The sequence below is a fragment of the Parus major genome, chromosome 1, assembly GCF_001522545.3.
Source record: "Parus major isolate Abel chromosome 1, Parus_major1.1, whole genome shotgun sequence".
Lineage (NCBI taxonomy): Eukaryota > Metazoa > Chordata > Aves > Passeriformes > Paridae > Parus > Parus major.
Window position 1 is genome coordinate 81,221,831 of NC_031768.1, and position 19,903 is coordinate 81,241,733.

The 19,903-nt window shown below is 37.5% G+C and overlaps 1 protein-coding gene across 20 annotated transcripts in view; it reads right to left on the reverse strand.

Moving 5' to 3' along the window:
* The window catches only part of DLG2 (discs large MAGUK scaffold protein 2), a 986,158-nt gene that overhangs the window by 204,654 nt on the left and 761,601 nt on the right, over window positions 1-19,903 (reverse strand). For all 20 annotated transcript variants that reach the window (XM_033516385.1, XM_033516379.1, XM_033516378.1 and 17 more), the window contains one exon: window positions 9,640-9,796. In XM_033516385.1, coding sequence (XP_033372276.1) covers window positions 9,640-9,796 — 157 coding nt within the window. The remainder of the gene's footprint in view (window positions 1-9,639; window positions 9,797-19,903) is intronic.

The following is a 19,903-nucleotide window of genomic DNA, read 5'->3' on the forward strand; positions in this document are numbered from 1 at the left end:
AGTAGAGCAGAATGATTCCTGGAGACTAGTTAGTTTGAGCACAAGGCCGAAGTCCAGCCTGGGGCAAAGCTCAGTATGAATAAAGCTCAGGATTTTAGCCATTTTGTCCAGCAGTAGCAGCTTGGCTTTCACTTTTTCACTGTTAGCCTGGCAGTGCAGCAACACTGAGGGGGTGCAAGCCTCATTACAAATCTTCATTGTATTAGATGTGATGTGATTCTGCTTGACACTGTTACACCAAAATTTGCCAAGTCAGAATGTTTGAACTGAATGTGTACTCCTCCTTAAGCTGTAAGGAGCTGAAGAGCAAGCAGTCTGGCATGAGACCATTTCTACTCATTTAGGCAATAGTAAAATGAATATTTTAGAGGCAACTGATGATTTCATCACAACAGAAATATACAGCCTCTAGTTTAGGCCAATTTACTAGCTGTGTATGATACAGAACTGACAGATCTGATAGCTACACTCTTGGGGGAAAAATATATACCTTATTCAAGAGAATTCTTGGTCTAATTTATTAGCTTCTGATCATGTGCTTGAAATGTGAGAGTTAAGTTAGGAAACAGTTACTGCATCAAGACAATTCCACTGTATGATACAGACTGCAAAAAGATGTGGGTGAAGAGTTGTGGTTGGGAGAGAGAAATCCAGCTGGAAGACAAATCCCTTGATTAATGAGATGAAATTATGCAGCAGTATATGCAGCATTCCAGAATATGCTGGTGGTAACTTTTTCCCCCCCACCATCTCCATTACGCTTGTATTTTTGAAAGTAATCTATTTTATTTTGAAGTTCTAAAGTTGCAAGTCTATGAGCTTCTCTGGCAATACAATCACTTGCCTTGATTGCAAAAGAAATGCCTCATATTTTGAGGCTGAATATGTCTTAAGTTCCACTTCCAGAAGATTAGATATATTTACCAACAACACTGCAAAACAGTTTCTTCTCTTCCCCAAGACTGACTATTTCCAGACGAAGTGTTAACATGGGCACAGTTCATACTACATTAAAATTAATTTTTACTGTCAAGGAGGATGCTAGGGTTTTTCTGACATGAGTTCTAAACTCCACAGCCTCATGGGAAAAGAGACTTTGCTCTTCTCAAAGAGACATTTCTTTAAATACATAAAAGAGAGTCTTTTCAAGAGCATAAATCAGTGTTGGCACACAGCTTCTCTTCACCAGGTTCCCAGTTGCCTTCTGTACCTTTAAATCTCTCTTGTACAGGGAAGTTGCACGGGTGTCTCAGTTGTGTGAAATGTTTTTGGCTCATCATGATGACAGTGAGTACTGAACATATGTCTGCATGTATTGTGAGGGGTGAAACTGAGTTTGTCTGGAAAAGGCAGAGCACTGTGCACCCAGATGATCCCATACAGACATAAACCCTCACCCTCAAATCACAAAATTCCCAGAGTTTTCAGCAATATCTGAACTTAACATTAAACAGCTGTTGTGCCCCAGATCTTTCCATTAGATCTTGCCATGACAACAGCTTTGCTTTTCTCTCCTTTTCTCTAGTTTTTTGGGAGGCTTATGATGTACTACTATATGAAGATGTTGGCAAGTAGACTACAGGGGCTGCAAGTTTGCAGTAAAATGACGTTTATGACTTCTTCTCTGTGACTAATGTTCTTTCAGGAGGAAAATTACATTTCCCAATTTATTCTTGAAAAATTCATTAGGATTATTACTCCTTCTTCTGTTGCTTTCTAAGTATCTGCAAATTGATTGTTTCTCCCAGATGTTTTCCCTGAAAATTTGGCAACCTGTTCTATACTCCAAAATATTCCTTCAGTTCTTGAATAAACTTATGATTGGTCTGCATTGAATAGTTCCTTAAGTATACAAGAATACATCTAACTCATCTAAGTTCTAATTTGATTTTGCCTAAGTCCACTTTAAAGACTTCTGTTTCTTCATAACTGCCCTAATTGGATAATTGTGAACCCATCTATTTTTTAAAGACAAAACAACAAAAATCACTAAAGGTTTGAACTCTCATGGTCTCACTTTTAAACAATCTATTTTCCAGCTCTTTGGGAAATTAATTTATCGCTTGGTTTTCTATTTTCATCAAACATTTTCTTGATGCCTTTCCTAATTCTTGGAAGTACATCCCATTTTACATATTGCCCTTCTGAATTTCCCCCCACACTTTACCTAGCATTTATGGGTTTTAAGACTTGGGCTGTTATTGCCACAGTGACTAACTCAGCTTTCACTTTTTCAATGCTGATTACTTGAGTTCCACAGCTGTGACTGCACAGAAGCTGGTTTTGAAGTTCATGCTCCTTTCTCATTCCCTTTCAGCACAAAATCATAAAAATTGCCACTACACTCTATGGTTACTCAAGGGCAAGTTGTGTTTCATTGTTTCATTCTCCCATTTTTCAGCTGTTCTTCATTACTGGTGAGAATAAAACCTAGAATTATCTGACATATACTTGTTTTTCCATATTCTCCATCAAAAACAGATTCATGAATATTTGATAAGTTTGGATGTGATTTATTTCAGTAAAAGGAAGGTATGTCAAATTCTCTACAATATGTGAAAAGAAATACAATTTTTTGCAGCAAAATGGTCATCTGACCCATGTAAAATGCATGCTTTAGGGCAGGGTGAGGTGTACTCAGAAGTGGCTACACATTTCTGTTAGCTACAAAGGGGGCCTAAAGGGTCATATACTCTGTGCTTCCCAACATGAACAAAGCCTGAATTTAGATTAATCCACTACATATTTCTAAGGACCTTAATCTACCTGTCCTTCTGGTTGGTCCCATCCCATTGACACATGACAATGCCTGTGCTCTCAGCTCTTTTCCTTTACAGAGGTTTTCCATTTACAGCTCAGTCACATATATATCACCTACCATTCAGGACTGATCCTTTGGATATGTTTAGCAACAAATTCTTGCTTGATTTTCAAACAAATTCTACTATAAAAGGAGTCCAGTCAGGTGCACTGATCTAACCATTTGAATCACTGCTCTGATAATATTAGAATTTTCAGTATGCACCAAACAGTGCTCTGTACATTACTACAAAGCAGGTTTACATGGTTAACATACTGACCAAGTAGGATTAATGTTAAAACATTGCAGAAGTCTATAGACAATTGCAGCTAAAGGCCACAGAAATGGATAGACTGTCCCATGCCTGAAGACCATCAGACAGTTCACACCACCAAGGGGAAGAAAGCATCCTGAGGATATGGTCACTGCCTCTGCAAATAAATCCTTCTTGTAGGGCAAATGCAATATCTGTTACTGTCCTGACACTGTTACACAAGAGGGACAAACTGATGATCCAAGGAGAAAAGATACCAGGCCCTATAGAAATGTTTCAAACACTTTCTGAGACAGCTGCATTTTGGAAAAAAGAAAATCTGAGAAGAAAAACCAAATGCTATTTGCCATTTATCTTAGCTTTGTAACTAGGTAACAAAATGCACTATTTGCCCTGAGCAGTTTTACTGCTTTTACCGTGAGCAAAATAACCATTTTAAATTAGAAAGCTGAGAGCTTCTCTGTACCAGAGTAAGGGAAGTCAGTCTGAAGGTCAAATATAACAGTAGCAAATATAAAGCATAAATATTTGCTGTAAGTAAGTACAGTCCTTACATTCTATCTTGCTCAATATGGACATTTTTGGAATAGAAATTGAAGAATGCTCTCTTTTTTTCAAATGCATATTGTATTTTTGGCTACAGGTGTGAGTGAGAAGATGAGTAGGAGTTGTGTGGGAGGAACCAAGTACAAAGAAATGTTTAGACTCCTCATAAGGGATAGCAAATGTCTCACAAAAAAACAACAGCAGGACGATGCACAGACACAAGACAAAATCTGATTAATATAAGATCCTTCTGCAAGGGAGAACCTTGTATGAAACACCAGAGAAAAAACTGAAGTGAGATGCTCAAACACTGGTGTTGCAAACTAGGTTTATATAGTGGCATGTACCAGTGGCAGAAAACCCCACAGAATGTTTCCACCAGCCCCTTCTCAATTCATAGGTGTTTAATTCTCAGAAAGCAGCTCTCAGAAAGGAAAAAAATATAGTCTTTCCCCATGTATGAGTATATCCTGATATTACACCAGATCAACAAGAAAATCACACAGAATGCTTTGGTTAACTTCATTCACCTGATTCAGGTTAGATAAGAGGGGAAATGAAAGTATTATGAGAGTACTATGTGTCTCTTTGCAGGGCAGCCTGTTCTTTTTCTACTCTTTCCTGCTGCTGTTGAGCAGTCACCTTTTAACCTGTGGATGCACTGCCTGGGAGCAGTCAACTTGCTCCAGAGCAAGCAGTCTACATTTGCTCTTGATTCTTCTTTCAGGCTCCAAGTCACGCTGCATGCAGGCCTTGTGAACATAAAGCATTTCAACAGGAAAATGAAATAAAACTGACACTGCTTTTATGGTTCACCATTTTATGTTTCTTTTATTTGTGATTAAGGAAGCATGATGTTAGCTGAAAAAGCAAATATATATTAAAAGGGTAAACCAAAATGAAATGTGAGATGTAGTTTAAGACACCTAAATATAGATATGAATGCATGTGGTGTTTAAGCTTAAAAGTCCATACAGACAATAAAGCTAACAGAGAAATTCAGCTTGCTCTATAAAGCTCACAGTGGGCCGGCTGAACTGCTCTCTAGCCTCCTTTGACATTAATAGCAAACAGACACCCAGCAAACATGCAGATGTCTAAATAAAAGTATCTTAATCTGAGTTTTAACCTTGCACAAAGACATAAAATTCAGTAACTTCAGAAGTTAAGATTCAAGTGCAAATAGTTGCTGTTAACTCCTTATGCCTATTTGCCTACAGAATTCACTGTAATTCTCTCATTTGTATACAACTTATAATCTTTGAAAAGAAATGTCAGTATAGGAATTCAAGGAGCAATATACACTAACTTTCTGTGAAATTGTAAATCTGAATTTTGCTGCAGAACTTGCATCTGTGAACTAATTTTCTGTGGTTTAGGTGCTGTACATATTGAAAAAGTTGCCCACTTGGCACTGAAAATTCTTTGAAGCAGGTGCTTCAAAAGGTGAAAGCTTTAGGCCAGGACACCTAGAAAAAAGACTTGATATTTTATCAAGATCTTGATTTGAGATTGAAATGCAAAAACATTGTGGCAGTTTTTCTTTCAGAACACTAGTACTGCTTCTCCTGCCTCTCCAGGAATTTCCCCTAAAAACTGCATTGCATTCACTGTGTACATTTTCCTAAAACTATGAATGGTACTGCTTCCTGTCAGGGTGTATGCACTGGGTGGCCATTTTATGCACATGGCTGATGGAAATAATTTGTTCTAATGCAGGTGGTTTTGACTAACCAACACTGGTTTCCCATTGCTGTTTTAATAGGAAAAACATCCCTTAGCATTGGAAGCGGAACTTAAAACTGCAAGAATGGCATCAAGGAACATTAGATTTTATTCTTATTGAAGACTGCATTCTCCTAACAGATGGAGAACTTGAGGTTATATCTGAGTTCAAGAAGCCTCTAAACTTGGCCCAGACTTCTAAAATGACTTTAGACAAATCATTTAACACGCTGGCACCTCCTTTCTGCTGCTCTACAATGGAAATGATTTTTCTATGGATATTCAGAGCTGTTTCCTTTGGCCTATAAGTATCTGAGCTGAAAATTAATCTGGGTGTGCATATGCAGTGAATCAAGCATTAATGTCAATTAGAATTCAAAATGCTACTTGATAATAGTTACAACATACTTAGTAAGAGGAAAATACTACAGGGAGTGATACATTCTAGTACAGTGATGAACTTACATCGGTGATGTGTGTGTTACTTCATTTTAAAGGCATTCAGAAATAAGAAAGAAAATGTATACTTGGCGATTCAAAACAGTACAGTGAATTATAGCCAGAAGAAACTATCATTTTAAGAAAACCCTTTCAGGAGAGAACCCCAGTCTTCTCATTATTGTAACACAAAAATTCACTTTTGGGCTATTTGAAATGTGTTACTATCTGACACAGATTTTCCATGATTCTTCAAACGACCTTCAAGGTTCAAATAGAATTCACGTGTTCTCTCTGCACACGAGCACTGGGAATATCAGCCTTCTTTCTGAGATACTTTTCAAACATTTCCAATTAACTGAAAACAGGAAAAACCCTGTTATCCCCGCTTTTTCTCAAGCTTCTGCCAGTTTCCAAAGGCAGATCGCTGTCATTACTGATCCTGGGCCGCCACCTGGTGGCATTTGGGAAAAGTAAATTCAAATTTCACTCGTGCATCCTTCCCAGCGCTCCCGGAGGACTGTAGGGCTGGACCCCTCCATCTCACATCCCGACTGTCAGGCAGGAGGAGAGGCTGACTCTGTGTCTCTCCAAGGCAATGCACGAAAAGGCAAAGCCTTGCTGGGTCCCGCTGGTGCATTTGCAGTCTATTTTAGTTATTTTTATAGGTACATTCTCAAAGGTGAGAATACACAGCTCTAACCAGTCATCATTGCCATATTCACAGCACAGGCATGAATTAGGAGAGAGCCCCTGATCCTCACTGTCCACCTGAGAGACTGAGGCTTAGGAGAATAAAGTACCCTGCCTATAGTCACACAGAACGACACCAGCTACACTGATTAAATTGATTCAGTTGATTAAACTGAATCACAGAACCGTCTGGATTGTAAGGGACCTTTAAGTTCACCTAGTCCAACTCCCTTGCAGTGGGCAGGGGCAACAATGAGAGAAGTAGAATTCTTAAAGATAATACATATAAGAAGGACTGGCCAAAAAAGCAGGTCATTGTAAAGACGTGTAAAATATCACAGTAGAAGAACTCTTGTGGCTTCATTTTAATTCTGCAATATCAATCCTTACGGAAATTAAATTAATATCACTAAATCACTTACTATGCTTCCTGTCTGTAAGAAATTTAACCAAGCTTCAGATGATTAGAAATAGCAGCTTTGAGGGTACTATTTGTTCTTGTTAATCAGATCTGTCATGTTTTGAGAAAAAAATGGGAAACGTATTTCTGTAGGGAAATAAGTGGTTCTGAGGGATGAGACAAGAAGGAACAAACAGTGAGAAACAGTCTTCTTTTTTCTGCAGTCCTTATAAAATTAAGGTGTCTGGAACCCTTCACTAGACAATGGTACAAGATTAATGAGTTCTGTGCTTGAATCTGGTTTTGTTTGAATATGGAAAAATGGATCCATAATAGTTATTTGTGACTAAATAAGTAACAAGGGCCTGACTGGGTGATTGCCTGGGGATATGTACGCAATCTAATTTAGTAATAATTTCCATCCCTCTCTGCTCAATGAACAAATAAACAACTCTTCCATGACAAGTAAATGCTGATGCAACACTAGCAACATTAATAGGAACTTATGGAAAATGTCACTACAAACAGACAAAATTGGAGATAAAAATTTTACTGTGGCTGTAGCATACAGTTCTAAATATATCCTGCTTAAAAATGGGCTTTTAAATTTGTATTTGAACTTTTGCATTTTTGAATACAATATACTGTGAAATGCTTTGATCTCATTGTTCGCTGTTAGTTAGCCCTATTTTGCTGCATCTAACCAAAGAAAAGCAAATTGCATAATTGTCCTGAAGAAACTTCTGTTTCTGTTCTTTGGGTTTCTTGTCTGTGCTCTTCTTTACACAGGCCTTTGACTTCCTTATCTCTTCATAAGGATAACTTTATCAGAATCTATTTTGATTTTCTTGCAGTTCCCTAGACACTTTCTTCTTGGAGAACTCTTTAAGGGACTGTTGGGAGGAAAGGGTTAAAAGCAGAAGAGTGCAGGAGAGGATGTGAGGTTCCAAGAGACCTTGCAGGTGGCAATGCTGAGGTCTGGAGATGGCCAGTGTGGGAATATACCTTAGGCTATGCCCACCAATGTCTATCCTCTGTCTGATTTGAGAAGTAGGATTTCTGTTTAGAGATAAGGTAGGTGTTTTGAGGGACTTGGAGGCACTCTCAGGGACATGCCTGAGCTCCCTGTTTTGGGAGAGAGAAGATCAGAGCTCAGAGATCATACAAAGCACAGAGATCACAGCATGGTGGTTTCCTACACATGTGTGGGTCCTCAATAAGTGGGTGCAAAGAACAGCCCTGCCAATCCTCAGGATGGGCTGAGCCTGACAACTCCTGTGTTCCCACTGCTGTGTCCCTGCTCAGGTGTTGCTTTGGGAGCCTCTGGTTAGCAAGGTAATGGAATAAATTCACTCTTTGCATTTCAGATGTAGTCTTGTGGATGCTCTGCCTGCCTGTGTCAATGCCCAACAGCAGCACCTAAACATTATTTGCTCTTTGTCAATTTTTCTTAAAGGACTTTTAAGGAACACATCTGGATAAAATACACTGTTGTGATCCTCACAATGTCAGGTTACTACCTCCCTTTGGTGATAACTTTTCTGTAAGATTTTCTGTATACTGCAAAATACCTCCAGCCACCTCTTTACAGCCTTGTACAAAACTTTGACAGGTGTAAGGTAAATTCACTTCTCATAGAATAGGTCGAGACAATCCTTAGCAATGTAGGAAAACCATAACCAGCTTTCTTATGAATTTAAACATTGACCAGGAAAGTGTTGTATAACCACATCACAAACCATCCAGGCTGAAGCCATCTTCCACCCTTAACTCTAACTAAACTACAGCCAGGGAAGCAGGATTCACAGAGATAAAAGGCACAACAGTGGGAGGCAGTGTGACACTGCAGCCTAGCACGTCCATTATTTATCTGGGATAAATAATTCCTGTGTTTCAGCTCTTTGCCTTAAGGCTATTGTTGTGCTTCACATGAAACAGTCACATCTGTATCAATTTGGGATAATTTCCTTTTTTTTTTTTTCCCTATAAGGAATATGAATAATGTCAATGGATATTTTACTACATTTTCAAGGCTTTCATTGTCATTCAAAGTCCTTTATATTCAGATTATTTTGGTCAGATGTTCAATTACTTGACAGAGCCTATAACACAAATGTTCAGGTTTTAAAACGTGTGATATCAATATATACATGAATGAAAAATTAAAAAGATGTTTTTGAGTCTTAAGTATGCAAAATATCACCTCAGGCTACAAAGCATTTCATCCAATAAAATCTGAAAAGAATTTCAGAGGGATCATGAAATTCATCAGAGGCAGGGAGATAATTAACATAACCCAATTAATGTCCTTGTTGTAGTGAGCTGTTTGCTAAGCAGTTGAGTGCACACTAGATGGCAGCCTGAGTATAGATGATTTCATCCTAACTGCTTGTTCTCCTCCAAGAAATTGAAATTGAGAAATATCCTTGGACTCAGTAGTGTGTTTTGGGAAAAATGGAACTGGATGTTGGGCCAAAATATGGGATGCTTAGGTCTGCAATGTGCTTAGGTCCTCCCTGCGGTGTCACCATAGTGTAGGTAGCATTAAGCAGTGATAAATCTCATTCACAGATAAATGCAGGTAACACCAGTAACAAATGCTCTAAGAGCCAAGGGCAAAATAACCAAAATATTCAGGAATAAACTGTTTGCAGCTCAGATTTCACAACAAGAAAGTAAGAAAGACTTTCTGTGTGCCCCCTGCAGTATAGACAAGGAAAAAGATGAAGTAGCTGGTCAGGCCAACCCAGCAGAAACACTTACAGATAAGATTTGATCTCCTCGCTGCAGTTCTCCACTGAGATCCGCTGGCCCACCTGCGAGGATGAAAGACACGAAAATGCCTTCCCCGTCTTCACCTCCCACAATGTTGAAACCAAGTCCTGTGGAGCCCTTGTGCAGGATGATTTTTCGAGGCTCTCTGTATAGAAACAAAAGATAATGTTTAGGCTCTCAAAACCCTAACTGTGTATGCATTTTTCATAGCATCTTAAGCAAACTATGTGGCCTGCTATTGTCTAAAGAAACCATGTAAGAAATGACAAAGCTGTTCATTAGTGAACAGATAAGGTAGGAATCAACCAGCATTATTTTTTTTCCCCTCATGGTTGAATTCAAACATCTCTATTAATTTCACCCCACTGGAGTCATCTTCACCATGTTAAATGACAAATTTATTAAAAGGAAAAACAAAACACTGAATAGATTTAATAATCTATAGCAATACTATATATTCATGTAGAATCAAACTTTATATGGTACTGATTTAAGTTCTAGTCTTGCTTTTGCAACAAGTGAACAAAAAAAAAATGTACAACTCCAAGAAAAACAATGGCAGTTGTGTTTTATCCTGACAGATTAGGAGCAAATAACATCTATGTGATCAAGCTGATGCAGCAGCATCTCACTAAAAACTTCGGTTTGACATTATCAGGATTGTGTATTTGTTAAGTCACACTGCAGCTTTGTCACTAAACCAGCCCAAGGGGTACCTGCTTTTCCCATGCTCATTTAAAAAATATGAATTATGATAGAAATCAATAAATAATAACAGGTCTATCTCACACAGCTCTTTTCATCTGTAAATTGAAAATATGACCCAGAGGATGTAAACATAACATGCAATTTAATGATGGGAATACTTATTTCCAGAAATAGATAACTTTCCTAAGCAATCATAGTAGCATCCTTTGTAGTATGTAGTCTCTACATACAAGGCCTCAGAGCTGGCTCTCCCTTGGATACACAAGGACACATAACCACATAGACAAACACACATTCCATGTTTATTGGTACTTACCCCATTTCAAATCCCTCTAACAATTTAATTTTCAGTAAAAGTGTAAATGCTGTTGAATTATGATGTATAAATTTTAAGCCCAGCCCTGCAAGTCTCCCAAACACATACATATGTCTGTGAGTGCTCCCAGAGAAATAGGATGCTCTATTCGTTCTTAAAGTTCAAAAATAAAAGTTTCCAGGAACAAAACCACACATTCTACAGAATGCTTCTTGTATAAAAGATTCAGTATTTCCTCCATGTTATAGCACAGTTCTGCATCACACAAATGGATCTTTCATTTACGTTTTGTTTTTAAAGAACAGAGGAAAAAGGAAGAGAAGTGACTAAATAGAGGGATGCCTTATTTGATATTAGTCTAGTCTTATGGATACATGGAGACTTTATCTTGACATGATACTTCTGAAATCACAGGCATTTGTTAATATTTCCCCAGTGCTAATATTCAAATGGTATATCCCCAGCTTGGTTACAATGTTAAAATAACATCTCAGCTTTCTGAAACCAAAGTTTTGTATTTTTGAAAAATAAGACTAAAGCAAAGTATTAGTCCTATTCCATATGGTCCTTCATCTCTTGACTTTTTTAACATTGTAAAGTCAGAAAACAGTTAAAAATATAGCTGTGAGCAAAAGATCTATTGTATTGAGTTTCTGTATTTTTGAAGTATTTTTAAGAATCATAAAATAAAGGTAGAGATTTTTTTTCTTTTCCATCACTACTGTTTGCTGTTGATTTGCCTTGTAGCAACTCCCTTAACACCTTGTTAAATATGTGCAGAGTAGACATAATGTGATCCAGAATCTAAGAAGTCCAAACAGGTTTTTAATTAGAAGTGTGGCCTGCGGGTTGGAGCAGAACTAGGACAGTGAGCTGAAAGCATGGTTTCTCTTCTCTACTTAGCCCCTGCACTGCTGAGTGTTCTTGGCAACTCATTTGTTCTCCCAGCTTCAGCTTCCTCATCCACAAAATGATACGGTGACACTTGTCATCTTTGAGTCCTACATATCAGAAATACTTTGCAAGAGTTGGGCAACTGCCATTTATTATTTACCAGAATATTGAGAAAGAAGAGGCAGCAAAGTCAAACCAATGTATTTGCATGCTCTGCTGATGAGAAATCAGAAGAGATCTTATTCAAAATAAAAATGAGCATTTTCACATGTGACAGGCAACTTGGATCAAACAGTTGAAAGCCAAGGCCATGGGCAAAACTAGGTCAATACAACTGGGTATCTACTGAATAGTAAGCTGTGCTGCTCAACAAAATGTTGGCCCAGTTATTAATCCCTGTCTCTGAGCAAGTCAGCAGATTTATGCCTAAAATGCTGCCAGTGCTGTTTTATAATTTTGGCCTTTTGACAGCAAAATTCACATTCTGCTCTTGGATGATTATGTTCAGAGGAAGTTCAGACAATAACGGGAAAATGTCAGAGGCTGTGATTAGAATGCAATGGGTTTCTGCCCCTGCTCTTTTACCTAATCAGGTCATTTTGGTTATGACTCAGATTTGGCTGAACAGAGGCTGACCATCCTTAACATGTCTTCATATTTCTTTCATACCTGAGTACCCTGCAGAATCTGAAAGCTGGACTCAAGAACATATAAGTGCTGTTGTCATTATAAGAACAACCCTTAGCTATTACTGTACTACAAAAGCTATAGGAAGTAGAATGCATACGCCAATTCACCTTGATATCATAAATAAGTTTTAAAAACTATGAAATTTTTCACACTTGCGCACTGTACTTAGAATGACAAGGAAAAAAAAGGTATGGTGGTAAAAAAATGGATATAAAATTTATGAAGTTGAAGTAGAAAAAATATTTCATAAGGAAACCAACTACAATACCACCACTGCCTGGGTGATCTTTTAAGAGTGATGCAGCAATTAATTCCCAGCCTATGCTTTATAAACACTCACTGAAACGTCTAAGCTGAAGATGATGTTGTTACATATTTTATAACCTGGTGTAAAAGTTACAGTCAGCACTTAATATGATATTTAAGGAGTTCTAGAAACAACTGTTCCAATTTTTCTTGAGTATGTGGGAAATAAGACTAGGAAAAATTCCTTTGTATCTGTAAAAAATCTTTATTAATGTAGTTCCAGTACACATGAGAGAACTCAAGACAAAATGCAGATAAATGCTGTAAAGGAGGTGATGGAATCAAGCACTTAAAGATGACATGATGATGGGAGAGTTGAGAAGTGAAAGAAAAGTAACTCAAATATTAACAATGCTTCTTTTTTGCAGTCAGTGCACTCAGAATGTGTAGTTTTCTGCAGAGAACAGCAACTAAGGCAGAACTTATTTTAAAATAGGGGTGTTTGGGCACTAGAACAGGCTCCCCAGGGAAATGGTCACAGCACCAGCCTGTCAGAGTTCAAGGAGCATTTGGACAATGCTCTCAGGCACATGGTGTGACTCCTGGGGTGTCCTGTGCAGGGCAGGAGCTGGACTGAATGATCCTTCTGGGACCCTTCCATCTCAGGAATCATATTCTATGATTCTATGAAAATGTTTTATTTGGAGGCAATAGATGGCACTCTGTAGCTACCCTGGAAAAAGGAGCAGTCTGCCATCCAGTGTTTCTGAAATTCATGTTTCAGCCTCCAGCTTTAACTATTTATCCCATTTACAATTCCTTCTGTGATAAATACAGCTGAAGGTAACTTTGTAGGTGCTAACAAAGCGTACTAGCACTTTAATTCAGTGTGTGCATGTTTTATACCCTCCTGCAGCTCTATACCACATACAAACAGAGCAGAGCAGCAGGGGAAATCAAGAAGAAATTAGAAAGGAGTGTGAGATGAAAACATTCCTGGACTGACAGAAGGCAGCAGAAGGGAGGCGGGGAAAAAGAAAAGGGGAAAAAAGAAAAGGGGAAAAAAGGAAAGAGGAAAGAAGAGAGAAATCAGAATAAAGGGAGACAGTGCCTCTGTAAAGGAGAACAGGGAAGGAAATTAAAAGGCAGGGAAAGAAGACAGGAAAATTTACATTAATAGATCCAGGAGTAAAGGAGCAAATAAAGTGCTGCAATCCACACAAATTTACAGGCTGAGAAATCAATGGCAGAATCAATTTGGATAGACTTGGTTACTTGCTTTAGGGAATGCATCAGATCAGATTCTATAAATCATATTATAAATTGCAGGCTTGATGTAAGAGCAAAAGATTACTAACTTAATATTTGAAAACAATACGCAGTATCAAACCAGAGCGGGTAAAATGTCAACACTTAAGGAAATGTCTTCTGTCATAAAAATGCAATGACCAAAAATAAATTGAAGTGCAGCATTTCTCTCCTTAACAAGTTTCTTTTTTGGTTTATGCATGTTTAATTTGATCACTGTCTTGAAAACAGAAAGTGTTTTTATTTACTACATTTGTATGGAAAATTTGGTCTGATCAGTTTACTTTTAACAAACAGAAAATGAAAAGACAAAAAATGGGAGTATTACTATCATTCTTCTATAGACTAGAATCCATAGTAATTACAGATCTAATTTAAGAGATTAAAACTGGACTGATAAATGATGGGGAAGTGCTTTCTAAAAACAAATAATTCTTATAATAATTAACTGAAAGAAAATCCATTATTAAATTGATTATTTTGTGCTGCTGGCAACATTAAAGAAAAGTGTCACTTTTAGTATTCATCTCACATTGACACAGCTCCGTCTTTCTGTTTCTTTTGTACCATCTATAAAATTGGAGTGTTGACACAGTTTTGTCCTTTTTGAAATACCTACAGAAATATTAAGCAACACTGGGTGCTTTCAAATATCAGACCCTAGGGATTTCTTCAGTTTTATACAATCCATGAGGTATCTCAAATCTGCAGAGGCTTAGAAATATGGCTTTAATCTTGATTTGACTGCAGGTTTGGGTTTTTTTGTTGTTTTTTTGCTTTTAATTTTTTTTTTCTTTTTGTTGTTGGTTTTTTTCTGTTCCTCCTCCCCCGCAACTGCCATTTTTTTTAAAAAGGATATTGAAAGCATACATAAATTCATGCATATTTTGCTTTGGTGTTATAATAACACACAGAAATCCCAGAAGAATATTTATCTTATTGTTTGCATTAGGGCAGCATCAATATACAAGTCAGGGCCCACAACCTCTGTACGCATATATAGTGCCAAGAAAACCCATCCCAGCTACTTGAATCAGCAAATAGCAGGAGGGAAAGCTGAAGTTACAAGAAATTGTATTATTTGGGTAAAGTCACATTAGCCTAACAGGGAGAAGAGTATGCAGGGGATAGGACAACAGGACATGGCTTTAAACTGAAGCAGAGTGGATTTAGATTAAATATTAGGAAGAACGTATCTACTGTGAGGTTGGTGAGGCACTGGCACAGGTTGCCCAGAGAAGCTGTGGATACCAAACCCTGGAAGTGTTCAAGGCCAGGCTGAATGGGCATTTGAACAGCCTGGTTTAGTGGAAGGTGTCCCTGCCTAGGGTGGGGGAGCTGGAACTGGATGATCTTTAAAGTCCCTTCCAACCCAGGTCATCCTGTGATTCTCTGAAAGAACACACCCTAAATCTAAGGCAGCAAGGCCCCTTCTTTTGAGCAGTATAAAAATGTTTGGCTTCTGACAATCCACACTGTGAGCACTGAGTTACCTTAGAATCTAATTTGGCTAATCAAGTCATTTGTTTCTCACAACAATCATTTTACCTTTCCTCTCATGCTTCAAAAAATTCTGACAAATACCTGTGTGTTTATTTCTGGCAACCAAAGGACATTCATACTGCAGGGACCTAAGAAAAGGTGGTTCAAATAGATTGTTCATTGTTCTTCACAGCATTGAACACAGGAAAATTGGAAGGATAGAGTACGTGCCAGTGTGTGTAATGGCTTAAGATCTGAATAATCAAACAAGAGACAATATGAAATTCTAAATGGTTGAAAGCCTGAAATATTCACACACACCTTTTTAAAAGGCTTCAAGTTTTGGTGAAACCAAGCTTTCTTTATATAGATTTTCTTTCATACTTCTGCAACTCTTGTTTCACACAAAAGAAAAATCTGTCTGTACTGCTCACATCTATTGTTTTATTGTAATATCACTTCTATTGCATCTCGGCTTTTATTTTTCTCCTTGTTATTTCCTCCTAGGCTTGGCAAAATCTTTCCATTATGATGTGAAGCAGCTCCAGTCCTTGCTTTTCCTCCTAGCCCTCGCTCTCATTTGCCTAAGTTGCAGTGACCAAAGCACCAGGACCTGGCAGCAGTAGGGAGCTGCAGACTTTCCTTTTTCAGTTCCCAGCCCTTCAGCACCCCATGGTGCCTGCACCCACCACTGCTACACCTGACCTTGTGAGATCTGATCCCTGAGAGTGACTTGAATTAGTGTTATCCTGCTTTCAGTTATGATTGAGAATAACAAAAATAAGGAAGCTTTCCTCTTATCTACTGCTTTCACATTGGCCATCAGAGTCCAGAGGGGTAACTTTGCCTGAATAAACTGAAACGATGTTTTGGCCTTCTAATTGATTAGTGACTTACTCCATTTTCCAAATACTGGTATACTAACAACTAAACACTCAGCCTTTAATAAGATGTACGTTTATCAGATTAAACAGCAAAATATCACTTTGCCTACTAAAGTTACCCTATCTGCTTTTAACAAGCATTTTGTCTGTTTATTTGACCATGTATTCCATGGCATTTCGTTTTCACTGAAAATGTAAAAGCAATGGTTTATTTTAATTTTAATACTGACAATCATTTTAATGCATTCATTCTGAAAACATCATGACTAAATTGTCACAAACTTTTAAGTATACTTAATGTGAGGGAACCTACTGGGAGCTAGGCTTCAACCTGACTGATGCATGTGTGATTGCACTGGGTTGTATTTTGCAACTGTTTTATTTTTCTGTAGGAAGACCTCTGGACTTGAGCAATCTTTCATTTTATCTTCTGTAGAGAAATTAAAGCCTGCACACCAGGACAAGTTTTCTGCTTGCAGACAGCAAGATGGAATTGGCATACAGAAATAATCTTTCTGATTTGAAAAACTGGTCTGCATTTTTACCATGACACCTGACATTTACTTCAAATGCACAGTAGTCTGTCTCCTGGGTTTGAGAAATCTAATTGATTTTTAGAGAGATAATGTAGGACAGCTAATATACTCTTTAGTTCTATAAGGGATATGATTATTCCTGTGCTTGTTCACTTACCCTTTGTCTCACAGAATCATTTATCTCTCTTCCCTCTTCCAGGAGGAATATTATTTTCATGCTAATAACCAAAATAAATCCTGAAAACTGCATCTCTGTACCACCTGCTACACCCAGCACAGACAACTCCATACTAGAAAGGTTTGCTTTGCATCTTACTTTTAAAAAACTATTGGTTCCATATCGAAACTGCTGTTCTAAAACCTATTACTTACAGCATTCAATAGCTCTATTTACCATGAATGCTCCAGCTTTACAGTTTGTAAACAAAGCTGGATGAGATGGAACTGGTAAGAGGCAACAAGAGACAGGAAGTATTCAAATGCTCAGAGAATACCTAAAAATAGCAGTGCCTCTAAGCCATGTTTTGAAATATCAATACCCAGGCCGCTAGTAGCAAGCATCTGAAATTACACAAGACACTTCTGAAACAAAAAGCTTTCTGTAATATCTGTCCTATCCAGAATAAAAATTCTTATCCTTAGTCATGGTTCAAATGCTATTTATTTATGTGTAAATATTTTCATATATACTTCAGATACTCAGACACTGATAAGTCAGAAAGACTTGATCAAGTAAGTTGAAATCCAAGTTTCTAAGAGTTGGCTGTAGCATACAAAATAAAACTTAATGGGGATGCCAAAAGCAGAGAGAAGAGCCGTCAGACATCACTAACATGAAAGCTTTGTATGCTAGTATGGCAGGATTTCAAAAAAAAAACCCAAAAAAACAAGGGCTGTTTTCAACCAATATTTTTCCTATTTTGGATAGTCACAGCTAAGATTATTCATTAAAATAACTTCAAAAAACTCAAAACAACATTTTCAAATTCAAACACTAGTGTTTCCTTGGTTTTTGAACCACGCAAATAAAACATTAGGGAAGTTGTTAATGATGACCTCAAACACCTCTGAAGTTCATGTCTTTCTACACAGAATAAAACTGTACACCTCATGTACAGTTATTACAATGTGAAGAACAGATGGCTTGAATATAAAGCAAAAATAATCTTTAAAGATGTCTTTATTTTTCCCACCTGGTCATTAATTTTGTTGCTGGACATAAAGTCCACAAAAGCCTTCTCTTTTATAAAAAAATTAATTGTTTTACGTGTTCATCCATCATCTTGTTGAAAAAAAAAGGGTATTCAAGTTCTTTAAAAATCTATTCTAGCCATCTCTATTATCACATATTCAACAGGGTGGAAAGGCCTAAATGCCAGCAAATGCAACTCCCTCGTATTTCTTTAACCCTCCCAAATTTAATTTTTCATTCATATGACCCAATAATTATATCACTTCAGTGACTCCACAGTCAGTCAGAGAGAGCAAGCATGCAGGGTACAAATGTCAGCGTGTGCCAGGGATGCCTTGCAGGTAAAGCAGCTGTTTAAAAAGTGCATCTCAAAAGCAATATAGTGATTCTCCTAAATACAGGATTCTACTGAGAGGAACATGGTTCCTAAAAGAGAAAAAATAACTTTGTTTTGACCTCAAATTCTATTAGCTGTAAACACACTTAGCAGCATGGACTCCACAAAAACATTAGAGTACATTAAGCTTTAACATAATGAAATATTCAGGGCTGAGCTGATTACTCATTTCTGCTCAGCAGTGGAATAGGCTAACAGTGCCACTTTCCTATGTGAAATGAAATATGATGCAGTGTAAGTTGATTAGTAATAATTACAAGCTGATGTTCTTCTACCTCCTGAACAACAGGAGACCTGAGGTATCAGTTGCAGATTTTCTGCACTCTAATGATTCACCCACAATATATGCAAGTTGTCTGTGCAGCCAGTACAGATTCTGCAATTTATCTGAAATTTCATTTAGACAGATTGATTTCCAAGTTTAAGCAGAGTTTACAGAAGCAACAGGATGATTCCTGAATTGGTTCAGTAGACCAAGCCAGAGACATCGTAATAGGATTTCCTTCCTTAAATCTCAATCAAGCAAATGATTTTTTTCTTCCCCTCCCCCTCCTTTTTCACCACCAAAATTGTTCTTGAAGCTCAGTTTTATTTCAAACATCAATTTATTCATGAGATGATTTGAAGAAGAGTCAGGGGAATTTATTATGACTCTATCTTTGGATTAGAGAGAGAAAGAAAAGAAATCTAAAAGGAGGGTGTTTAAGCACTGCTTGTTCAGGACTTGAGCAATCTCCACAGTTTTGATACTCACAGCTTCACTGGACAAGGCCCTGAGCAACCTGATGCACCTTAAAATTTGTCCTGTTTTGAGCATGATGGCTGGATGACGATGATGGATTCATTTACAGAACTATCTTCCAAATGATAGCACTTGAGCCACATGCACTTTTCCTGCCTAATTCCATTATTCAATCTAATTTTCAATGAATAATTACCATAGCTGTTTTACATATTTTAAATAATTATAGATTTTAAAATCATAGATCTAAAATGAAAAAATGAAAATTTGAGACTTTTGAGAAAACCATTTCAGGCTTCACTTAGGACAGGATTATTTTATGCATTGAGAACTTTATTTTCTGACAGCACCACAGTACAATTGTAATGGAAACTGAGAGACAGTAAGATGACATCTTTCCTCCATGTGAACTTTATAGTCTCACTTTTATCACAAGAAAGAAAAGCTTTGAAATATGAACTGAGTAGCCAATGAGAAGTTATTACCCATGCCTACAAAGTTCAACATTTCTATGGGAGGGGATAAAAAAAATTGACCTTTTTTAGACTATGCCAGTCAGTGCAAACAACATCTGTGTTCCTGTGTTAAATATCAGTCTTTGTAGTACTGTAAAGACACAAGAATATTATCTGTAGTTGTGAATTACTGACAGTTTACCCCACTGTCTTTATTAAAATTGAGGCAGCTGTGCACCCAGAGCTGTGTTCTACAGTTAACACACTCATGTGCACAGATATTCACCAGCACAGGATAAATATTTTCTATCCATACTTCTTCCTCCTTAGTTTTGGCATCCTTTAGTCTTTGTCATAAAGAACACATGCATACATTGAGAAAATAGATAAGACTTCACTGGG